The sequence below is a fragment of the Notamacropus eugenii genome, chromosome 1 (genome assembly GCF_028372415.1).
Source record: "Notamacropus eugenii isolate mMacEug1 chromosome 1, mMacEug1.pri_v2, whole genome shotgun sequence".
Classification (NCBI taxonomy): domain Eukaryota; kingdom Metazoa; phylum Chordata; class Mammalia; order Diprotodontia; family Macropodidae; genus Notamacropus; species Notamacropus eugenii.
Window position 1 is genome coordinate 411719287 of NC_092872.1, and position 22838 is coordinate 411742124.

General features: G+C 38.3%; 1 protein-coding gene and 1 pseudogene across 1 annotated transcript in view; one reads left to right on the plus strand and one right to left on the minus strand.

Moving 5' to 3' along the window:
* Positions 1 to 430: 430 nt before the first annotated feature.
* Positions 431 to 22838, minus strand: part of SCGB3A2 (secretoglobin family 3A member 2) — a 93814-nt gene continuing 71406 nt past the window's right edge. The window contains exons 3-5 of the mRNA XM_072631063.1: positions 5051 to 5145; positions 2961 to 3157; positions 431 to 590 (exon numbers count right to left, since the gene is read on the minus strand). Coding sequence (XP_072487164.1) covers positions 567 to 590; positions 2961 to 3157; positions 5051 to 5105 — 276 coding nt within the window. The 5' untranslated portion in view covers positions 5106 to 5145 and the 3' untranslated portion in view covers positions 431 to 566. The remainder of the gene's footprint in view (positions 591 to 2960; positions 3158 to 5050; positions 5146 to 22838) is intronic.
* On the plus strand, positions 12471 to 13410 carry LOC140526337 (acid-sensing ion channel 1 pseudogene; annotated as a pseudogene).

Genomic DNA, 22838 nt, shown 5'->3' on the forward strand with positions numbered 1-22838 from the left:
TAGTGAAAGTTGGGTGCCAGATGGACTTCAAAAGTAGAATGAGCAATCCTGAAAAGAGCTTAGCAAGCCCTCACACCAGAGGTCCTAATGCTCCCTATGTACTCCAAGGCACTGTGTACTCTCTCTTTGAAGTGCTTCTCAACTCTACTATTCTATATTTTAAGTTCTCTTTTAGATTTTTCATTCTGTTTTTGAAGGGCTCTTTTCGCTCTCCCATTCTGCGTTCTAAGGTTCTCTTCAAGTTCAATCATTCCATGTTCTTTGTTCAAAGTCCATCTCTCGATCTAACATTATATGGACTATATTCTAAGGTACCTTCTAACTAAAACATTCTGTAACTCTGATAAATAATCCCCTTCTAGATCTGAGAGCAGCCCTTCCTCTAACCATTCTCCTCCCATTCCCCAGAAACAGAAGACACCATGAGGAAAAAATTGTCTAAGTGCTTTATTGACATAGTTCACAATGCCTGGAGTCAGGCAAATGATGAAGTAGAAAAATGATAAGAGGAAAATGAGGGAGGATTCAGAAACATTCAGCCACTTGTTCTGTCCATCATCCTGAAATCATACCAGGTGGGACAGAGCCTCCTGAAAGGTAGAAGAATAATCATGATGAAATGATGAAACAAATTGACTGAGATAATGTTTAGGAGGAGGGCATAGGGGATTGTGGTGAGTGGTCAAAAGATTATTTTTACCCCAAGACTTGGGAGCTGGTATGGATTCAGTATTACTCTGGTGGAAGTACTGAAAGCAATAACTAGTATTTTATACTATTGTTAACAATAACAATGATAATATCTAGCATGTATATAATGCCTTAAGGTTTACAAAGTATGTTTGGTATTTTCTCATTTGATCCTAACACTAATTTTGTGAGGTAGGTGCAATTTTCATCGCCATTTTACAGATGAAAGAACTGAAGTCAGATGAATCCTGGAGGATCACACAGTTTGTGCAGAATTCAAATTCAGGTCCTTCCTGACTCCAAGTCTAGCCCTCAATCCATGGTGCAACCTAGCTGGGAAATAAATCTTCCTGTTGCAAAGGACTTTCCCTTCCATCCCTTCATGAGGTTTTCCCAACAGTCTGATGATTAGAACCTTCATAATGAGAAAATAACAGATTCAGAGACAGGAAATGTATCATAGCAACTAATTAGTGACAGAGCCTGGACTCAAACTTGGGTCATTTGTTGACTTTTATCCTATGACAACTTCTACTCAACCATTCTAACTTTTGATGAAATCACTTTACTACTGATATTTATATTCTTATTGCTAGACCGTGACGTAGGGTATCATGGATAATACGCACTTAAGAAACTTTAGGGAACAGTTTTACCTGAGCTTAAGTTGTCTTACATGAAACTTTCAAGGGAAGGGGAATGATTCAGAAACCCAGGAGTGAGGGAATGTCAGAAAACCCAATTTTTCCCATATTGGGCAAGGCTCCACCTATTGTTTAAGTCTGAGAGAAGTGACTAATAAATCAGGATTCTGCCTCAAGTGCTCTGCTGCTCTATTAAAAATTGCATAGTAACAAAATACATCTACATATATATTCCATAATGTACTAAAATAATTATAAAGTTACTATGTAATAATTTGGAGTAATTAGTAAATTAATCTATTAATTAAGTAATAAATTAAGTTATTAATTAAGTAATAAATTAAAGAATCAATAATCAGATGATGACTACATGGTATCTTACAATAATAATCTTGTAAATGCATAGTAACTCTACAATAATGGCTCAAGGACAATAAAGTAATTGTATAATACCTATACAATCATTGCATATTACTGTACAGTGACTATTAATACCTGTGCAATAAGTGTATAATGGCTACAAAGAGATTTCTGTTAACTTTTTATTTTATAATGATTGTGTAATAGCTGTACAATGATTATTCAATAATGACTGTACGATATGTAGTCACTGGACAATTCTGTCATTGTTACATGTGCAGTTATAAAATTATGATATAGTGACTGCATAATGGGTATATGAGAGGTGTACAAAGATTGTCCAAAGGCTGTAGAGTAACACTGTATGGTGACTCTATAACTGCTACATAGTGATGGTACAATAATTTCATGGTAACTGCACAACCCTTTGACAACTGGACAATGATTTTCCAATAGTAGTTCAGAGGTTGTATATTAAGGTTATTCAACTGTATGCAAATTCAACAATGTAATGGTAATTTAAAATGGGAAGATCTTTCTCATTCATTAACGGGTCACAAGGCAGCCTGAATCACATGGAGCCTATGGTGGGAGGAGTTAGCTGAATGGATGGAGCAGGAAGGGGCAGAGCTAGAGCAGAGCTGAGAGGAAGTTAAACATGAGAGCAGTCAGAGCTAGGAAGGATGCAGGCTGCTGGCTAGCATGAGTGAAAGAACTTGTTTGTGATTTTGTTTAAAAGACCCTGCTTGTGATTTGTTAATGGAGCTGATTTGTGGGAAGCCAAGCAAGGGGATGGCTTGGGGATGGTATTGTCCTCTGCTTTGTTATTGCATATAGATTTTTGTTACTATGAGGGATTTGGCTTTCTGGTATCTGAATAAATGTTCTGGTTCTGCCTTCCATGCAGAGAGTCTGTGGTATTTCATGATTCAGAATTGCTCTGGGTATTCATGGCCACTGTAGGCACTGTGAATATCACATTGGTGCTACAGACAATTACTATGCAAAGACTATAAATGACAAGGTTAACTATATCAGCACATAGCAACTATACAAGCAGCCTGAGCAATGATTGTATAGGAATTGTATAATGATTTTCCAGAGGATATAGAGTTACCCTGCAATGGTTTTAAAGTGACTAGGTAATACCTATATAGCAATGATACCATACTTACAAAATGACTGTACATAAACTCAGTGAAGTCCAAACAGTGAGCACAGTGCAGAGAAGAGTAGATTGGCAAGAGAACTGAAAGGGGTATTTACCAGCAGTTTTTTCACAGCTTCAGAAGCTTCAGGTCCCAGCTCATCCACACATTTCTTCAGTCCTTCAACCAAGTGCTCCACAGAGATGCCCAGTGTTTTCAAGACCATTTTCAGTGGGTCAATAATGGAGAGACTCATATCTAGGGGCAGTAAATTGCTGATGGGAAGAGGCCCACTGTTGATGAAAAATGCAGTAGCTGTAGGGACCACAGAACATTTGAGTTACCCAGGCAAAAGTTCCCAAACATAGTCCATCTTTAAATGGCAAAATACAAATATATCTGGATAGAGTGTTGGACATCTGCAGTTAGGAAGACCTGCTTTAGACACTCACTAGCAACATGACCCTGGACAAGGGTCTCTCAACCTCAGTTTTCTTATCTATAAAATGGGGAAAATAATAACACCTATGTCACAGGGCTCTTCTGAGAATTAAATAACATCTCTATGAAGTGCTTCACAACCCTTAGAATGCCAAATAAATCTAACTGTTACTCTGTCCAGTTTCATGTATATTGTTATTATTATTGTTGTCATTAAAAGAGCATTAAACTTGATATGCAAATATTGGGATTTGGGTTTTTATTTCAATTCCTACAAGTTGTGACCAAGGGAAAGTCACTTTACTTAGATGAGCCTCAGTTTCCTCATCAGTATGATAGGACTAATGATCCTCATGCTACCTCCCTCACAGAATTATTGTGAGAACAGTATTCTGTAGACCTTAAACTATTGTATAAAACTGTTACATCATTATTATTAGTAACAATACTTCCCTTGTACATAGCTTTGGATTCCAAAGGCCTGAACTTGAATCTCAGCTCCGGAACTTATTTGGAGGCCGTGCTTATCATACAGTGAAAAGAGTCCTGAATGTGGAGATGGAGAAACTGGGCTTAAATCCCAGGTCTGCCTCGTACTACCTCTATTACAGTGTACAGGTCATTCACATTCTTGTTTCTTAGTTGTCACCTCTGAAAAATTTGAGAACTGCACTAGATAACCTTTAAGGCCTCTTTAAGACTAACAAGTGTGATTCTATGGAATGGTATACAAGTATCTTTGCCTATCCAAGACACTTTTTCCATTTGTAAAATTTGAATAATAGTATTTTCTTGACCTACCTTTCGATGTAGGGATGTTTTAAAGATGCAATGAGATAATATATGCAAAATGCTTTGGAAATCATAGTGCATTGGGAAAACATCAGCTCTTTCTGTCATTCCTGTCAGTTTCATATTAATTAATGACATTCTGTCTACAAAATGCAGCAGCAAGGTGGCACAGTGTATAGAGAGCTGGGCCTGGAGTCAAGAAGACTGGAGATCAAATCTGGCCTCAGATTCTATCTGTATGACCCTGGGCAAGTCACCTCACCCTGTTTGTCTCAATTGCCTCATCTGTAAAATGAGTTGGAGAAGGAGATGGCAAACTACTCCAGTATCCCTACCAAGAAAACCTCCAAAAGAGGTCACTAAGAGTTGGATCCAACTGAAAACAATTAAACAACTACAACTCTATAAAACATGCCTGGAATGTTGGACTTCCATAAAGGATGAAGAAATTGAAGCAACATGGTGTAGGGAAATGAATAGTGCTTTAGAAGTCAAAGGCCTTCAGTTCCAATCCTGGCTTTGCTATTGACTGTGTGTGTTACTTTGTCCAAGGCACATTTCTTGACCTTATTTCCTTATGAGAATAGTGAGGGCATTGAGCTCAATGACCTCTCCACTTCTTCCCAGCTTCATCTATGACCCTAAGATGTCAGAAATTTGCTGTCAGGCCTAGGTCTAGACTCCGAGTGTCCTGAGCCCCCATGAATTGTTATTTCTATTACCTTTCACTGTACCTGCTCCTCAATCCACAGTTTTCTAGGGCTCGAATGACTCTCTGAGCTTATCTCATCCCAAATTCTCATTTGACAGGAAAGGATATAGGACCAGAGACTTACCCAAGGTCATTCAGTGAGTTAGTGGCAACACTAACTAAAACCAGATTTCTTGAATTCCTGTCCAGGAACATTTCATCACACTACAGCTACTTTTCAAGACACAAATGTTTCAGGAATTGCCTCTGTTCAGACAACTTACCAGAGTAACTGCAGGTGACCAAAGTTACAAACAGAAGGACATGCCCCAGCTTCATGACTGCTGTCTCTAGAGGTGACTTCTCAGATTTTGCAAGCCTGAAAGAAAATCCCAATAGATTCACTATTGAACTTAGTTAGCCTGAGGTGCTGAGTGAATAACACACACACACACATATATATACTCATGGATATCCCATTCAGCAACCCTAACCCTCCTTGACCTTTCAGGTATGCTACATGGCTCATGTTTCTCCAGCAAACAGACCAAGTGTCCTTCCTCCTTTCCTCACGTTCCCGTGGGAATGGAAATCTTCCTTAATGATTCTGCTGCACAGGGGTCTCCTCTGGGGGACCAGAGATGGGCTTCCAAATAAATTCCTACAGATGAAATTTGGTCATCAGCTGGTATTGTTCCAATAAAGGTCCCCCTCCCCTTCAAATATAGTACACTTTATTTAAGAATCTATTTAGGGCCAGGGGACTGAGGCTTAGCCACTCTCTGCCCTGGACAATTTTCTACTTCCCAGGCACTATGCTAGATGTTAGAGATATAAATGTGATGAATGAAATAATCCCTCATCCCAAGAAGATTTTATTCTAATGGGAGATACAAATATATACATAAATGCATATAATATTAATATAAAGAGTATCAAGGCAAATATATACCAAGTAGTTAGATACAAGATAGTTTGACAGGGAGGGCACTAGTAGTTGGGGGATTAAGAAAGATTTTATGAAGAAATATGCTGCTTCAGCTGAATCTTGAAGGAAGAGAGGGATTCCATGAGGATAAGGTAAAGAAGACCTGAATTCTGGCTTTGGGGGAAGGTCATTAGAAAGGCATAGAGATGAAATGTTCTGTGGAAGGAATAAAGAGCAGCCCAGTCTGGAAGGAACAGAGAATTTGGGAGGTGAAATAATGTACAGTGATGCTGAAAAGGTAAATTGGGGCCAGATTTTGAAGATTTTTAAAGACTAAACAGAGGAGCTTAAATTTTACCCTAGAGGCAATAGGGAGCCCTTAGAGTTTCTTTGGAAAGAGGAATGACCTGGTCAGATCTGTGACTGATAATAATGATAACTACTAGCATTTATATAGCATCATAAGTTTCACAAAGCACTTTGTAAAGATCATCTCATTTTATCCTCATAACAACCCTGGGAGGTAAATATTATTATTATTCTCATTGTTCACATGAGGAATATGAGGCATACAACAGTGAAATGAATTGCCCTGGATTACACAGCTGGTACATGTCTAGGAAGGATTTGAACTCAGGACTTCTGGACTCTTGGACGTTTTCAAGGAGTTTACATTATACAGAGAGAAACAACGTGATCCTAGGGATCATCAAACAACCCACCCATTTTGTAGATGAGGAAAATGAGACACTTTTAGGATGTGCCTTCACTTCTAAAATCCTGTGAGCTATATGTAATCCAGGGCTTTGTAAATTGCAGAGTGTAAAACAGTGACTTAGAAACTATGGAGTCAAATCGTTCCAATGTTGGCCTATTCTGATCCTTAAGAAGTTCATCCTTTTAGTGAACCAAAATCAGCTCTCCTGTGATTTCTCCTCACTGCACCTTGTTTCTCTCTCTCAGGTCAATTGGAACAAACTCTAATTCCTCTTTTCCATGTCAGTCTTTCAGATCTCTGAAAGTAGCAATCATGACCTCATATAAGTCATTTCATGTCTTTGTTTACTCATCTGTAAAATGAGAATTTGGATTAGATGGCAGATCCCTTTAAACTCTAAATCCTAGATTCTCTTTCCCCTACTAAGCCTCTTCTTTTCCAGTTTAAAAATTCTTAAGAAACTTGGACTTTAGAAATGCATCAGTCTAAAACCCCTCAAACTTCAGATGAGAAAACTGGGGCCCTCAAAGGAAAGTATTTTACTCAAATCATATCTGGTTCAAAGGGTTGTAGAGGATAAGGTCCTTAGAGATGATCTAATTCAAATATTTTACTTTACAGACACTGAGACTTAGCATAGAATAGGGCTCTAGCCAAATCATTTCCTTTCCTTTCTCAGCCAATCTTCCCTCCACATCATACTAATTCTCAACATAGAAAAAATGTAGTACATGTTCCAAGTTAAAGTGACCACAGCCCATCCCTCTGAAACCACACTAAAAGTTTCTCATTGTGTCACCCAATGAGTTTAGGAACGTCATGTTCACTTGTGTTGGTGACTTCCAGGAAGAATCTCAATTAAGGGTCCCAAGAGCCCATTGTCAAGCACTATTTCCCTATTTCATGGCTTGGTTCTGATTTCTTACCATTATTCTTGTGATTGACAGTAGGGCAGTTGTCCAGTAGGAGTATGTGTATTTGGAAAGGTTAAAAGGAACGCAAGTGCTTTAGCAATGATTGCCCAGCCCAACCCTCCAGGACTCATTTTAGATTTAGATGGAGAACTGCCTTCCCATTCTTTATTTCTCCTGTCTTTCTAATACCACCATTGGGTGCAAGGCATTACATTTAGGTGCTAGCTGGCTACAAAGACAAAAACAGAATGACCCTTCATGTCAAAGACCCTGTCTTCTATTGGGGTATATGCCATATGCACATAAATAAGCAAATACCAGGTCCTTTGAAGAGGGATGGGGAGGGAGAGAAAGGGGATGAAAGAGAGAGGAAGAGGAAGGAAGCTAAGAAAGGAAGAGAAATAGAAGCAGAGGCAGAGAGGGAAAGAGAGACAGACAGACAGACAGAGACAGAGACAGAGAGACAGAAAGAGAGACAGAGACATAAAGAAAGGGGAGGAGTAGTACATGAACTGAGTCTCCAATATAGATTTTGAAAGGCAGAGGTAAAGAGGAAGTTCATTCTAGGCATGGTGGCAGCAGACTTGGGAGTCAGAAGACCTGGGTTTTAATCCACTGCAGACACTGACTAACTGTATGAGTCTGGGCAAGTCACTGTGCTACAATTTCTTCCACTATATGAGGAAAAAGGAGACAAAAAGGTAGAATGCCGCGTTCAATGGACAAATGGTTTACTGGTTTGAAGCTAGTTCAGGAAATAAGATAATATGAAGTGATCCAAGAGAATAATCTGAATCCTAGTTTTTCTTTTCTATGGCATATTAATGTCTTACATGGCACTGTTCTCATGCTACTATGAGGAATGGAGTATAAGAATAATTGCCCTATGAGGAAACAAATCCATTGAGGTGAAGTGACTTGACCATGTACACACACCTGGCATTTGTGGGTTTCACAGATTTTTTTTACTTTGAGGGCCCTCAGATTTTGTCTAATCCCCTCATTTTATAGATAAGAAAGCGATATCCAGAGGAAAGAACTGAATAACTCAGAATTACAGAAGATGTAACCCTAGAAAAAAAAATCATTTTCCCTTTCTTGACCTCAGGTTCCTCATTTATAAAAGAGAAGTGAAAATTTGTTCCAAATTGCAAATAGGAACAAAAAATAAAATTAAAACTGTAAGGTTTCACTCTGTACTCATCAAAATAACAAATAGCTAGCATTTATGCAACACTTCATATCTATTATGTTCTTTGCTCACAGCAACCCTTGAGTGGTAAGTACTATATCCCTATTTTAGCAATGAGGGAACTGAGATTGAGAGAGGCTTGTTCAGGGAATCAAAACTAGTAAGGGTCTGTGATAGGATTTGAATTCAGGTCTTCCTGACTCCATTTCCAATACAACACCTAGATGCTCTATACCAAAGATGACAAATAGCACAATCAAGCAATATTTGAGGGGCTACAGAAAGGTAGGCACGTTGCTACACTTTTGATGTTGAGGCTATGAAGTGATTCAGTATTCCTGGATTTCGATTTGGAATTATACCTCAAAAGTAGGACTCTCACTGCTAAGCATATACCCAAAGAAAGTCAAAGACAGAAAACAATATTGTATATATGCTACAGTACCATTTATGGTAGAAAAGCATTAGAAACAAAGTAGTTATTGAGCATTAACTGAAAAAAGATATGATTTGATATGATATGACATGATATGGCAAAAACTGAGAAATACAGAAAATTGTGTCAACTGATATGGAATAAAATAAACAGAAACCAGAGAATAATATACATTGACATTATAATGATCCAGTTAAAAAGATCACTAGTAATGAAAAGCAATGCTATAATTAGATGTAATAAAATCATTAATAATGATATACTAAAAAAGATCACTAGTAATAAGTAATGAAAATAACAATAAAGGTCCTAAAGAAGAGATACCTTCTTCTTCATAATACAAAAGTGAGATATTACTAGGAAAAAATAATACATGCTTTGTTAGACATACTATGTTTGAGATATTTTACTTAAGACATTTTCTTATTTACAAAACAGATTTAAAGCTGAGTAAAGGAACTGTGTAATAACTGTGAAAAAAGTCAAAAGACATGAAGAAAATGTGTGTAAAATAGAACAAAATGAAGGAATTGGTCCATGTGGTCTCTAACGTTTCTTCCAGCTCTAAATTTATAATCCTAAATAGCAGTTAGGATTTGAATCCAGAGCTGTGGACCTTAGATCTATTCTTTCAATTACATAAAGCGGCTTTATTCAGATTCTAATTCTGCATGGATCTACAGCCTCTACACCTCGTGGTCATTGGGCTACTGAAGAATATCTATCTCAAAAAAAGTAACTCATCCAAACATAATTCATTATGCAAGTATCACAGAAAGGAATAAGATGTCTCAGGAAGCAGTAAGTTCTCCATTAACAGAGGTCTTCTACAGAGGGAGTAAGCAAAATGATTCCTTCTGGTTATGCTATAAGAAAACAAACTCCTTGAATGTAGAATGTATGTAATGTTTATTATTTGAATCCCTAGACCTAAGCACACCCTTGACAAACATTACAATCCAGACAAATAAGATTCCTCTCTACCCTGTAAAAATGTCCCACACTCTTCCACTTCTATGCCTAGGCAAGAATGCAAAGGACTGTAGGTAAGACTAAGCAGGGCTGATCTAAAAGTGCTGGTGAGGGTAGGGTATGGCCCTGGGCACAAATCTCTAATTTAGGAAATAGATTGAAATGAATGAATCCAAGAAAATAACATTAAGCATAAAAATTATTGCAAATCTAGTTCCACAGAGCATCCAAAAAGGGGGAAAAGGAAATTAATGAATGTTTCACAAGAATTCATGAATACTTAGAATCTCCAGCCCTCTCTTTTGATTGGTCAGGCCCTAACCAACACTACTTTTTTGTGAGGTGCACAAACCATACTTATTTCACACCCCATCCCCACTCCAAACCTCTCTTTCTAGACTTTTCCACTGTGCTTCAGCCAGGTTACCCTCATATAGGTATCATTACCCCATTTCTCACTCCCTTCACTTTCCAGCTGCCTTTTATGTATTGTCTTCCCCCAGTAGAATGTGAATTGCTTTAGGATAGGAAGCATATCATTTGTTTATGTTTATACCCTTTGGCCTTAGCACAGTGCCTGGCACATAGTAAGTACCATAAAAATACTCTACCAAGAAATGAAGCAAATGATCTGGAAGAAGAATAAGTAGCTTAGAAAAGAGATTCAAAGCTTACTTAAGAAATGAAATACCTGAAAACGTAAAGAGATCAAATGGAAATCAATAACATCATGAGACAACAAGAAAAAAACAAAATCAAAATATCGAAAAAAATAAAAGGAAATGTAAGATTTCTGATATCAAAAATAGCTGGCCTGAAACTCATGTCAAGGAGAAATAATTTAAGAATCACTGAACTCTCTAAAAACTATGACATATATTTTTTAAAAGGCCTGGATACTATATTTCAATAAAAAAACTCTATCGATCTATTAGAAGCAGAGAGCAACATAAATATAGAAAGAATTCACTACCTCAGGAATATCATAGTCAAATGCAGAGCTCTCATATCAAAGAAAAAATTGCAAGCATACAGAAAGAAGTAATTCAAGCACCAAGGAACTATCATCAAGATCACACAAAATCTGTTAGCTTTTAAAAAAAGACAAGATTTTTTGGTATACAATATTCCAAAAGGCAAAATATATAGATTTATAACCAAAACTATGTTACTCTGCAATCTGAGGGGGTGAGGGAGATAGACCTTTGTTTAATGGAGGACTTTGAAGCATTTCAGTTTATGAATAGAATAAAGGTGAGCAGGAATATAAGCACCAGCATCCAAAGAAAACTAGAAAGATTACATTGTTTGAGTAATTAGAAGGAGATAGAGGTGATGTAAGGCTAGTCTACTATTAGGAAGAGAAGGGAAAAAGTTGTCCCTTCAGAAAAGTGTGGTTTTTAAAAGACATTGACAGAGTTGAATAAAAACAAAACGGAGATCATAGGAGCATCTTGGTTCTCTCCTGAAGATTTTAAGAGAGGAAAGAGAAGGTACGGTAAAAGAAGGAATACATTACAATAGAAAGAAGGAAGAAATAGTCAGACATTGCTATTTTTTATAACTGGGATGCATCAGAAGAATCTACAAGCATGGAGAAAAGGGCAGAGGAATTTGAGACCAAATGAGCCTCACTTTTCTCTGTAACAGATAAAGGATTTTGCGTGTGTGTGTGTGTGTGTGTGTGTGTGTGTTTGCACATGCACCCGTGCACCACCACCACCACCACCACCACCAACCATAACATAACACAATACACAGTTTGGTTTACAATTACATCTAACTCACCAGGAAAACAATTAAAAGACGGAAGGACAAGGCGAGATTAAAAGAAAGGACAATACCAGGGAAGGAAGAGTCACAAGCAAAACAAACTTTCTCATCCTCAAAGGGGAAGATTTAAATGGGGTTTGGGGGAGGGGAGGGCAGAGAGCAAAGAACTGAATCTAAAGGCATGCCTTAGATCGACTCTTGAGATATTGAAGAATGACTGAACAAATTGTAATATATAAATGTAAGAGAAAATTGTGCTGCAAGAAATTAAGAACCCTAGCCAGACAGTGGATCACCAAAGATTCCTAGGCTGAAAGCATAGCACAGAGCTAAATCAGACAGAACTGAACCAAGCTGATCCAGTGATCTGCTCACTGCAGGACTCTGAGAGGCACTGCTCATGAACTGTGAGCTCTCTAGCTCTCGGCCATAGGCCCTTCAATGGTTCGAGGCTGAGCTGGCATCTAGTCCCATCTATCCAGGACCTGTCACTGACAGTTGGACTCCCAGAACTTCCCCAGGTATGAAATCCCAGACACACAGATGGCAGATGAAAAACAGGATAATGTCAACTTACAAAACTTTAAGCCTAAACCCTTCATCATAACAGAGTGTTATGACCAAGTTGGACATGACATCCATGATATGCTGCTGTCCTGCCGCTTTCAGGGTGAAATCTGCAGTGCTGATGACTTCCAAGTGCTCTTTACATACTATGGAAATTGCAAGACATTCAATGCAGGCCAAGATGGGTGGCCACTGCTCAAGACTATGAAGGATGGGATAGGCAATGGGCTAGAGATGATACTGGACATCCAACAGGATGAGTATCTGCCAGTATGGGGAGAGATGGATGAAATTTCCTTTGAGCCTGGGATAAAGGTAAAGATCTACAGTCAGGATAAGCCCCTTTTATTGACCAACTGGGTTTTAGCATGGCTTCCGTGTTCCAGACCTTTGTGGCTTGGCAGGAGTAATGGTTCATTTACCTGCCTCCGTCCTGTGGTACTTATAAAGCTATTGTCATAGACTTAGATTTCTTCAACTCATACAGCATCACAGTCTGTTGAATTGACAGTGAAACACATTATCTAGTGGAAAACTGCAACTGAAACATAGTGTACATGCCAGGGGACACCTGAACAATAATATGTGTGCAGCCCCTGCTCTGGATTTCCTGGTGAAGGATGAGGATTATTCTGTGTGAAATGCCTTGTAGCCTGACTAGCTATGGGAAGGAGCTGTCCATGGTGCAGCAAACCCTCAGCCAAGTATCTGGCCAAAAAGTTCAAGATGAAGTAGTACATTGGGGAGAATATTCTGGTGCTGGACATCTTTTCTGAAGTTTTGAACTATGAGTCCATTAAACAAAACAAACAAACAAAAAACTACAAAGAAACAAAACATCTATGCAGGATTCCTGAATGATATTGGGGGTTAGATGGGATTGTTCATTGTCTCAAATAACCTAACTGTTCTCGAGCTCTTTGATTATGCTTATGAGATGATTAAGCACAAGTTGTGCCACCCATCAGTGCCAGGAGGAATCTAAAAGGAACAGTGCAGACAAGGGTGTAGCGCTCAGCCTGGATAATGTCAAGCAACATAATCCTGAGAGAGCCTTGGGGGCAATCCTACTGGGATGACATATGCCTCCAACATCCTACCTCACCATCTGATCCTAGGCACCTTTGAGGACTTTACTTGCTGAGCTCTGCCAGCCATCATATCAAAAAGCCTGGAAGAGATGAGAAGAGCAAAGAAAATCTGGGGGATCAAGCTGCTCACCTACCCTGCAGCTTATAACTGGTCTTCCCACTCCAAGGGGCAGCTCCCAACTCCCTTCAAAGTCTTTCCCTCCTAGAACTAGTAGAATGAGGTTCTGAATCCAGTGTCCTTTGCTACCCCCTTGCCCTCCATATCCATACAGTTTTAACATAATAAATAACAACAGAAATAAACTAAAAAAAAAAAAAAAAAAGGACAAGGGATCCCAGGCTGTCCCTCTCTGCCCTCTGCTGCTTCCCTTTGGTCCTAGCCTGACCTATATTTGCTTGCACATCATCCTCATCCTACTCCCATTATTCATTGAAACTCTCTGCCAGCAGAGAGGACATGAGTTCTTAGGGGTCTTGAATTGGACTCCTGACAGAGAATGTACCATAGGAGGGAGGGAGGAAGGGAGGAATGGGGAAGGAGGGCTTCCTTAGCTTTAAGAGACCCTTTCAGTACAGTGTCCCCATCCTCTCCCCATCCTCCAATTGTAAATTTCAAGGGCAGGAACTGAAACCCCTGGCCATCCCTCTCTTACACTTACTGGGTGCCCCTTGGAGGTCAAGGAATAGATGGCCTTCCATGAGGTACCTAGGACAGGATGAGGCACAGGTTTCATGCAAATATACCCTAGTCCTACCCTGAAATTGGAGAAATTTTTGAATGGAATCCCTCATCCTCATCCCATGGAAGACATGTAGGCACTTGATTCCCAACTCAGGGAGAGGGAACTGGTACCTACTTCTCTCCTAACTCCCAGTTCCTCCCTCCAGGGGTTGCTTGCATAGGACCACATTGGTACATTTTCTTATGGAACTTCCCCAAGTCTTTGTCCTCTACTACATTTGTTTCTTTCTATGACTTCATCTGCATTTTCTATTTCTATATGAAACAGACTCCATATTGCTATTGTATATACTCCTTTCCTTAAGCCCCTACCTGTCTCTGCTCATTTCCATCCTCTGTGTCTCTAAGTCTCATCCCTTCTTCCTCCCAAATCTCCTTCTGTGTCTCTCTGATCACCCTACTACTGATCCCTCTGAATGTCTTCACCTATATAAAGTGTTGGACCCTCTTCTCCATTATTTGTACTGTATACATGTGTCCTCCTGAGAAGCACAAGAAGATGTACATATTGTAACTCTCTCATTGTCTTGGACATAAAGGAAGCTGTGAATCATGAAAAATTAATTTAATTTAATTTAAAATAATTTAAAATTATTAAATTTAAATAAATTTGATTTATTTATTTAATTTAAAATAAATTAATTTAAATTTAATTTAAAAGAAATAAAGAAAGATAATTTCAGAGAATTCTGGTAATACGAACTGATGTAAATGAGGTGAATCAAGAGAATAGTTTACTCAAGGTTAACAACACTCTCTGATAGATGGAAAGATATCAATATCTCCTAACTTTCAAAGCCCTAAGAACTTTTATCAAGGCAATGACCAACCATGTCTCTGGAGAACCAATGGTGATGTATCTTTGCCATCTCCTTACAGAAAGGTAGTAGACATAAGGGGTAAAGTACATATTTTTGGACATGGTCAATCTGTAGATTCATTTTGCTTCTTTATGTTTATCTGTTACAAGAGGTTCTCCCCACCACCACCACCATCTTTTTCTTAATTAACTGGGGAGGCGAAGAAAGCACAAGGAAAGAAGATTAGCAAGTGATGCAGAAAAAAATGAGGACCATTTTTACATTTTATAGATTGCATAGAACACAGGGAGATTGAGAAGGAAGCACAGATAAATAAGGTAGTTTTGCAAGTAATGTATAAAATCAATCGCACAGTTATTTTTTTTTAAAAAAAGCAAATAGTATGAAATAGAGAGTCATAGTTTCACATGAAGTCCTCTTTGCTCTGCTGCATATTCGACAATTCTGGGTTTGGGTTTTTGGTGTTTCAGGTTAGAATACAAAATAAAACTTAAAAGTATAACATACATGACTACAGTATAACACAGTATGTCAATGATTTACAAAAGAGTAAATATATACTAATGATGTGTATAGTATTTTTTAAAACTGCATGTTACTATTTAAATCTATGGTACATTCAAAACTGATGCATCATTACTTAAGTCAAGTAGTGCAACTGAAACATTAATCAGACTTACAATTCCCAACAAACTTTATTACTCAAGTGCATCCAAACATTTTTCTGTATTAAGCGTTAGAAAGTACAAATATTAATCCTACTAGGAACAAACCACCAACCTGATTTCCTAGGATGTCCCAATAAACATGTCTCTCATACTGGTACTCAATGACAAGATTACTTTTCTTCCCAGTCAGCTGTGTATCTCCCTCACAGACTGTTGACTGACAAGTGCACAATTCTCAAAGGTGTTGCTTGAGTCTCAAGTAAGTTGCAAATGGAGGAGCCAGTCTCAGTCTTAATCTAAGATTAGACTGAAGGCTGTGCATCTTCACTAGGTTTCTTATAGTCCTACCTATAATCATTAATTGAATACATACAAGTTGTGATTGGCTATACATTACCTAAGGTTATGGTGTAAGGAAACAATCCTTGATAGCTAACTTCCAGTTGTTTATCAGATTTGGGGGACATACTTTATTAGTACCTGTTTACCAAATATGGAGAATTCACATCATCAGTAGTTGTTTACCAAATCTGAAAAATGAAAACATTATTAGTTGTTGTTTATCAAATCTGGGACATTCAGGCACATCATTGACAAACTATACCACTGAAGTCCCTACCTTATTATCTAGAGTGGGGAGGGGAGGGGAGAAAGTGTGGAGAACCTTATGTAATAACTACTCCATCACTAAATGGAAACAAAATAAAATCAGTCATTTATGTCAAGACAACAAACTTACTTTTCTTGCCGTTATCAAAACATTGGCAATCACTGAGCTATACAATTGTAACACTGGAGAAATTGAAACCTTAATCTCAGGATTAAGATACCTGAGTTTGTATGCTCAAAGGACTATAAAACTCTGCATAATTTTTGATCCAGCAATAGCACTCTTAGTTCTATATCCCCAAGACTTCAAAATAAAGTGAGACAAGGGCCTGTTTGTACAAAAACATTTATAACAGCTCTTTTTCGTGGTGGTTAAGAATTGGAAATCAAGAGGAAGGCCACCAATTGGAGAATGGCTAAACACATTCTGGTATATGATTGTGTTGGAATAGTATTGTACTATAAGAAATGACAAACACGAAGATTTCAGAAAAAAACTCGAAAGACTTACATGAAGTGATGAAAAGAGACATGAACAGAACCAGTAGAACACTATACATGGTAATAGCAATACTGTATGATAAAGAATTATGAACAACTTAGCTATTTTTAGCAGTACAGTGATCCAAGGTTATAATCAAAAGGATTAATGATGAAGCATACTATCCAGCTCCAGATAAACAACTGATATTGTTTGAATACCAATTGAAATATGCCATTTTTACTTTCTTTCCTTCATTCTTTTTCTTTAATCATCTTCTTGTGAAAAATGACAAATATGAAAATGTTTTACATGATTGCCCATGTATAAGCTATATCTGATTCCTTACCATCTCAGGGAAAGGAGAGAGGAGCAAAAGAGGGAGGGAGGGAAAGGTAGATTTGGAACTCAAAACATTTTTTAAATGTTAAAAATTCGTTTAACACGTAATTGGGGGAAATAAAATATGTATTGAAAAGAAAGAGAGAGAGGAGAGAGAGAGAAAGAAAAGAGAGAGAGAGAGAACAAAATCAAAGAGGGGGAATAGAATGGAGGGAAATACATTTAGCAATCATAACTGTAGGGAAAAATTGAATCAAATTTCTCTGATGAAGCCCTCATTTCTTAAATATATAGAGAACTGAGTTAAATTTATAAAATAGGAGTTATTCCCCAATTGATAAATGATCAAAATATATCAACAGTTTTTAGATAAAGTAGTCAGACCTACATATAGCCATATAAAAAATGTTCTAAATTACTATTGATTAGAGAAAAGCAAACTAAAACAATTCTGAGATACTACCACCCTAAATTGAGTAGACTGGCTAATAGGATTGAAAAAGAAAATAACAACTCTTGGAGGCAATGTGAGGAAAATGTGACATTAATGCATTGTTGGTGGAGGTGTGAACTGATTCAGTCATTCTTTAGCTCATTTTGGAACTATGTTCAAAGAACTATAAAATCATGCATATCTTTTCACCTAACAATACCACTACTAGATCTGTATCAATAGAGAGATAAAAAACACAAAAGAGAAAATGACCTATATGTACAGAAATATTTGTAGCAGCTCTTTTCTGGTGGAAGGGAATTGGAAGTTGAAAAGATGTCCATCAGTTGGAGAATGGCTAAACAGGCTGAGCTATGTGACTGTGATAGAATATTGTTGTACTGTGGAAATGATGCGCATGATGCTCTCAAAGGAACCTGGAGAGTCTTGCATGAACTGATACAAAGTGAAATCTACTGTCTGCAAAGTAACAGCAATGTTGTGGGATGATCAACTGTGAATGACTTGGCTATTCTCAGCAATGCAGTGATCCATGACAGCTTGGAGGAGTTTATGATGAAAAATGCTATCTATCCCCAGACAACAAACTGATGGTGTCTAAATACATACTGAGGCCTCCTTTTTAAACTTTCTTTTGTATTTCTTGAGTTTTGTATTCTGGTCTATTTTCTTCTGCAACACGACTAACATGGAAATATTTTGCATGACCACACATGTATAGCCTGTGTCGAATTCCTTGTCTTCTCAATGAGGGTGGTGGGGAGGGAGAAAGAGAGGGAATTTGGAACTTAAAGGTTTGGAAACAAATGCTAAAAATTACTTTTATATGTAATTAGGAAAAATAAAACACCAAACAAAACAACAATAGCAACAAAAAGAAAATGCAAAGGACTTACAATGATTTTAATTATTCATTTTTCTTCCTTTTCTCCCAGACCCCAGGGACTTAACCCTCCTCCCCACCTCCAACGTGCATTCTACCCTCCCCAAGACACTGACACTGTTTAAGTACTCTTCCTTTACTATGGAAATATCATCTTACCCCTGGAATTATGCAAATAATCCTCTTTCTCTCTGTACAATGCTGAGTTTCTGACCTCTCCAGGAATTCAGTATTTTAATTTTTTTTTTATTTTTCATTTTTCATTTTTAACACAGTTCCTATCACATAAAACAATTCCAACTTTTGGTCAGGTGATACTTCTCTTAAAGTATTTACAATACAGACCACAAATGATTTTTTTTTAAACATTAACCCACTGAGACACAAATCATAACTATGTATGCTAACTTCACAAGCCCTTGACTTAATTGTCTCCACCCTATTGCTAAGAATTAAAGAACCCTAACTTATTGCTTTTGGCCTAAAGTCCTAAGCCTAATAGCTTAATTTTAGATTTAACCTCGGACCCCTACCAAAAATCTATAATTTAATGGATCTGGTATTAATCTTACAAACCTTTTGACTATAGAAAATTGCCACTAAGAGTAGGGGCATTGCAGGGAACAAATATCTCCCCAACTTCACATCAATTCCAGGCAAGAGTAGATTGTCAACTTGCATTCAGTCAGGTTTAAAGTCTGTCAGATATCAGTGGGCAAATTGAGTCAGGAGAATTCTACCTCAGCCCAGGCTGAACAACTGCTCTCCCACCCTTCCCATGAGATCAACTTCTGCAGTTCATACCAGCATCTCACAGACTTCCTGGCATCATGGATTGGAGGCTCAGACCACATTTCTTGCTCTCCATGCCTGGAGTTAAACTCAGAAGAACAGTCAGTTAATAGTCCCATAGGATCTTAAAATAGCTAGCTCCAATAGCCAGGTTTCAGATATGACTATAATTTCACATTGGCTAAGGAACATCTTCTGAGACAAGTCTTAAGTGGCTTATATGCCTTTCTATACATGTTCTAGTTCCTGATTAAATAACAATCATAAAATCAAATTTACCATTAAAGCCTTAACTTTTCCATCAGTGCCAAATTTTACCCAAGGTTACCTGCCTTTAGGAAACTTACACTAAAATTCTTTTCCTCAAACTAAAGATGTCTCTGATTTAGTCTCAGTAATTAATTCAGTCAGTTGTTTTAATGCTAATTGCTTTTACCTCACTTTGTACCATGTCCAATTTTTCTCCCCATCTCTCCCCTCACCCCCACCCCCTAATACCTTGCATTCTGATTACCCCTTCCCTCAGTGTACCCTGTCTTCTATCATACCCCACCCTTCCCTTATCCCCATCTTCTCTCTTTTCTTGTAGGGCAAGTTAGACTTCTATACCCCATTACTGGTGTTTCTTATTTCCCAGTTATATGCAATAATAATTCTCAACATTCATTTTTGATACTTTGAATTACAACTTCTCTCCCTCCCTCCCTTCCTCCCTACCCATCCCCACTGAGAGGGCAAGCAATTCAATAGACTAACTATGTGTTGTTTCGTAAAAGATTTCCATAACAATCATGTTGTGTAATACTTACTATATTGCCCTCTATCCTACTCTATCCTTCCTTACTTTTTTATTCCCTCATTTGACCTTGTCTCTTCCTGAAAGTGTTTATTTCTAGTTACTCCCTTCTCCCATTTGCCCTCCATTCTATCATTCCCCTCACTCCACTTGTCACCTCCTCCCCTACTTTCCTGTAGCGTAAGATAGATTTTCATACCAAATTTAGAGAGCATGTTATTCCCTCCTTAAGTCATGTGAAGAGAGTAAGCTTCACTTTTCCCCTCTCCCCTTCTCCCTTTCCTCCTCCACTGAACAAGATTTTTCTTATCTCTTTTATGAGTTATAGCCTGCCTAATTCCATTTCTCCCTTTCTCCTCCCAGTATTTTCCTCCTTCACCCCTTAATTTTTATTTTATTTTTTTGTGGATATCATCTCTTCTGGTTCAACACAACCTGCACTGTGTGTGTGTGTGTGTGTGTGTGTGTGTGTGTGTGTACAATTCCTCCACCTACCCAATCCTGAGAAAAGTCTCAAGAGTTACAAATACTGTATTTCCATGTAGGAATGTAAACAGTTCAGCTTTAGAAAGTCCTTTATGATTTCTCTTTCCTGTTTACTTTTTCATACTTCTCTTGATTGCTGTGTTTGAAAGCCAATTTTTCTTTTCAGTTCTGGCCTTTTTATCATGAATGCTTGAAAGCCCTCTATATCATTGAATGACTATTTTTTCCCTTGAAATATTGTACTCAGTTTTGCTGGGTAGGTGATTCTTGGTTTTAATCCCAGTTCCTTTGACTTCTGGAATATCCTATTCCAAGCCCTTTGATCCCTTAATGTTGAAGTTGCCAGATCCTGTGTTACCCTGCTTATACTTCCACAGTACTCAAATTATTTCTTTCTAGCTATTTGCAGTATTTCCTCCTTGACTTGGGAACTCTGAAATTTGGCCACAATATTCCTAGGAGTTTCTCTCTTCAGGTCTCTTTCAGGAGGTGATCAGTGGATTCTTTCAATATTTATTTTGCCCTCTGGTTCTAGAATATCAGGACAGTTTTCCTTGATAATTTCATGGAAGATAATGTGTAGGCTCTTTTTTTTGATCATGGCTTTCAGGTAGTCCCATAATTTTTATATTGTCTCTCCTGGATCTATTTTCCAGGTCAGTTGTTTTTCCAATGAGATGTTTCATATTATCTTCTATTTTTTCAAACTTTTGGTTTTGTTTTTAACTGCTTGGTTTATCTCATAGTCATTCATTTCCCTGAACTCAATTCTCTCTTTCAAAGAACTGTTTTGTTCGGTGAGCTTTTGAACCTTCTCCTCCATTTGACTAATTCTGCTTTTTAAAGCCTCCTTCTCCTCATTAGCTTTTTGGATCTCTTCTTCCAATTGAGTTAGTAGCCTCTTTTTAAAAGTGTTATTTTCCTCAGCATTTTGTTGGTTCTCCTTTAGCAAGCTACTAACTCGTTTTTCAAGCTCTTCTATTGCCTGAGCCCAGTTTTACTTCCCTTTGGAGGCCCTGGAGGCAAGGCCTTGACTTCCTGTGACAGTATGCCTTGTTCTTCCTCATCTGAAAGGATGGGAGGAGACACCTGTTCACCAATAAAGCAATCTCCTATGGTCTTATTTTTTCCCCTTTTTTGGGCATTTTACCAGCCAGTTACTTGACTTCTGAATCCTTTCTCAAGAGGATGATCCTACTCCCCCTGCTTTTCCAGGTATTGTGTTCAAGCCTGAGATTCAACTCAGCTGCTCCATTTTCCCAGGGCTTTGGGTGGGGCCAGGACCATCACTCAGGGCTGAGGATTAGATCAGCTGCTCCCTACTTCCAGAGCCTTTAAGCTGAGCTGCCTGGACAATGGACCCAGCTTGCCTGCCAGCCACCATAGCTGCCTACAGTCTGCTGTGGCTGTTGCTACCGTCACCTAGGACTATTACTGGATGAACCCCAGAACTGGAAAACCTTCCCACACAGACCTTTGGAGCTTTCTTTGTCACTTGTGGGTTGAGGCATCTGGGACCCTCCCTGCTGAAAACTCTGCCCTGGAGGTTTGTTCAGGTCCTGTTCCTCCCAGTGCCACATGGCTAGGTCTGGGTTCTGCTCTGCTCAGCATCGCATGAGATAGACCTTTCCTGTCAGCCTTCCAGGTTACCTTTGGCTGGAAACCTTTTTCACTCTGTTGTTCTATGGCTTTTGTTCCTCTAGAGCAGTCATTTTTTACAGTATTTTGTGGGCTGTGGGGGAAGCACTAGAGTATATGCATCTTTTTACTCTGCTACCTTGGCTCTGCCCCTGAAAGTTTTTTTTTTTTAACCAGTTTTTGTTTTCACTTTTAAGTCAAACTTTGTAATTCATTTAATCCAAGTTATTCAACAGATGCCCACAACCCATTGTTATCCTCATTCAAGCTAAGAAGAATGGAAGTCTTACAGAAGCTTTTGAAGTAATTGTACTGGGTCCCCCAGTTAAGTGTTAAAAAACTGAACCAGAATTCAATTCAAAATGCTTTTAACTGCATTCAAAGCACAGAATTCAATACTCTACCCAAAAACCAAACCATTCCAGGAATTTGACATTGTCTAGAGAATCCCAATTTCTCTGTCTCAAACAGCTGGGTTGTTTGGGGTCACACATTCTTGGGATCTGGGGGTGGAAGGTTCTGCCACTGCTTCCCACTGCCATTTCTTGGGCCATATGGTTGAGAGCACATACAACTATAAATATTAATGGCTTCCAGGATGTTGGCTAATTCAATGTACAGGATTCTTAAACTTTCCCTTTTCCATTCATGCATGGAGCTCTATTCTCAACTCTGCTATGGTTCTACACTTTGCTCAGCTCTCAGTGAGTACTTTGAGCTCCAATTCTGCTCCAACACTTCTTTTAGTGAGCCCAGGACAAAGGGGTGT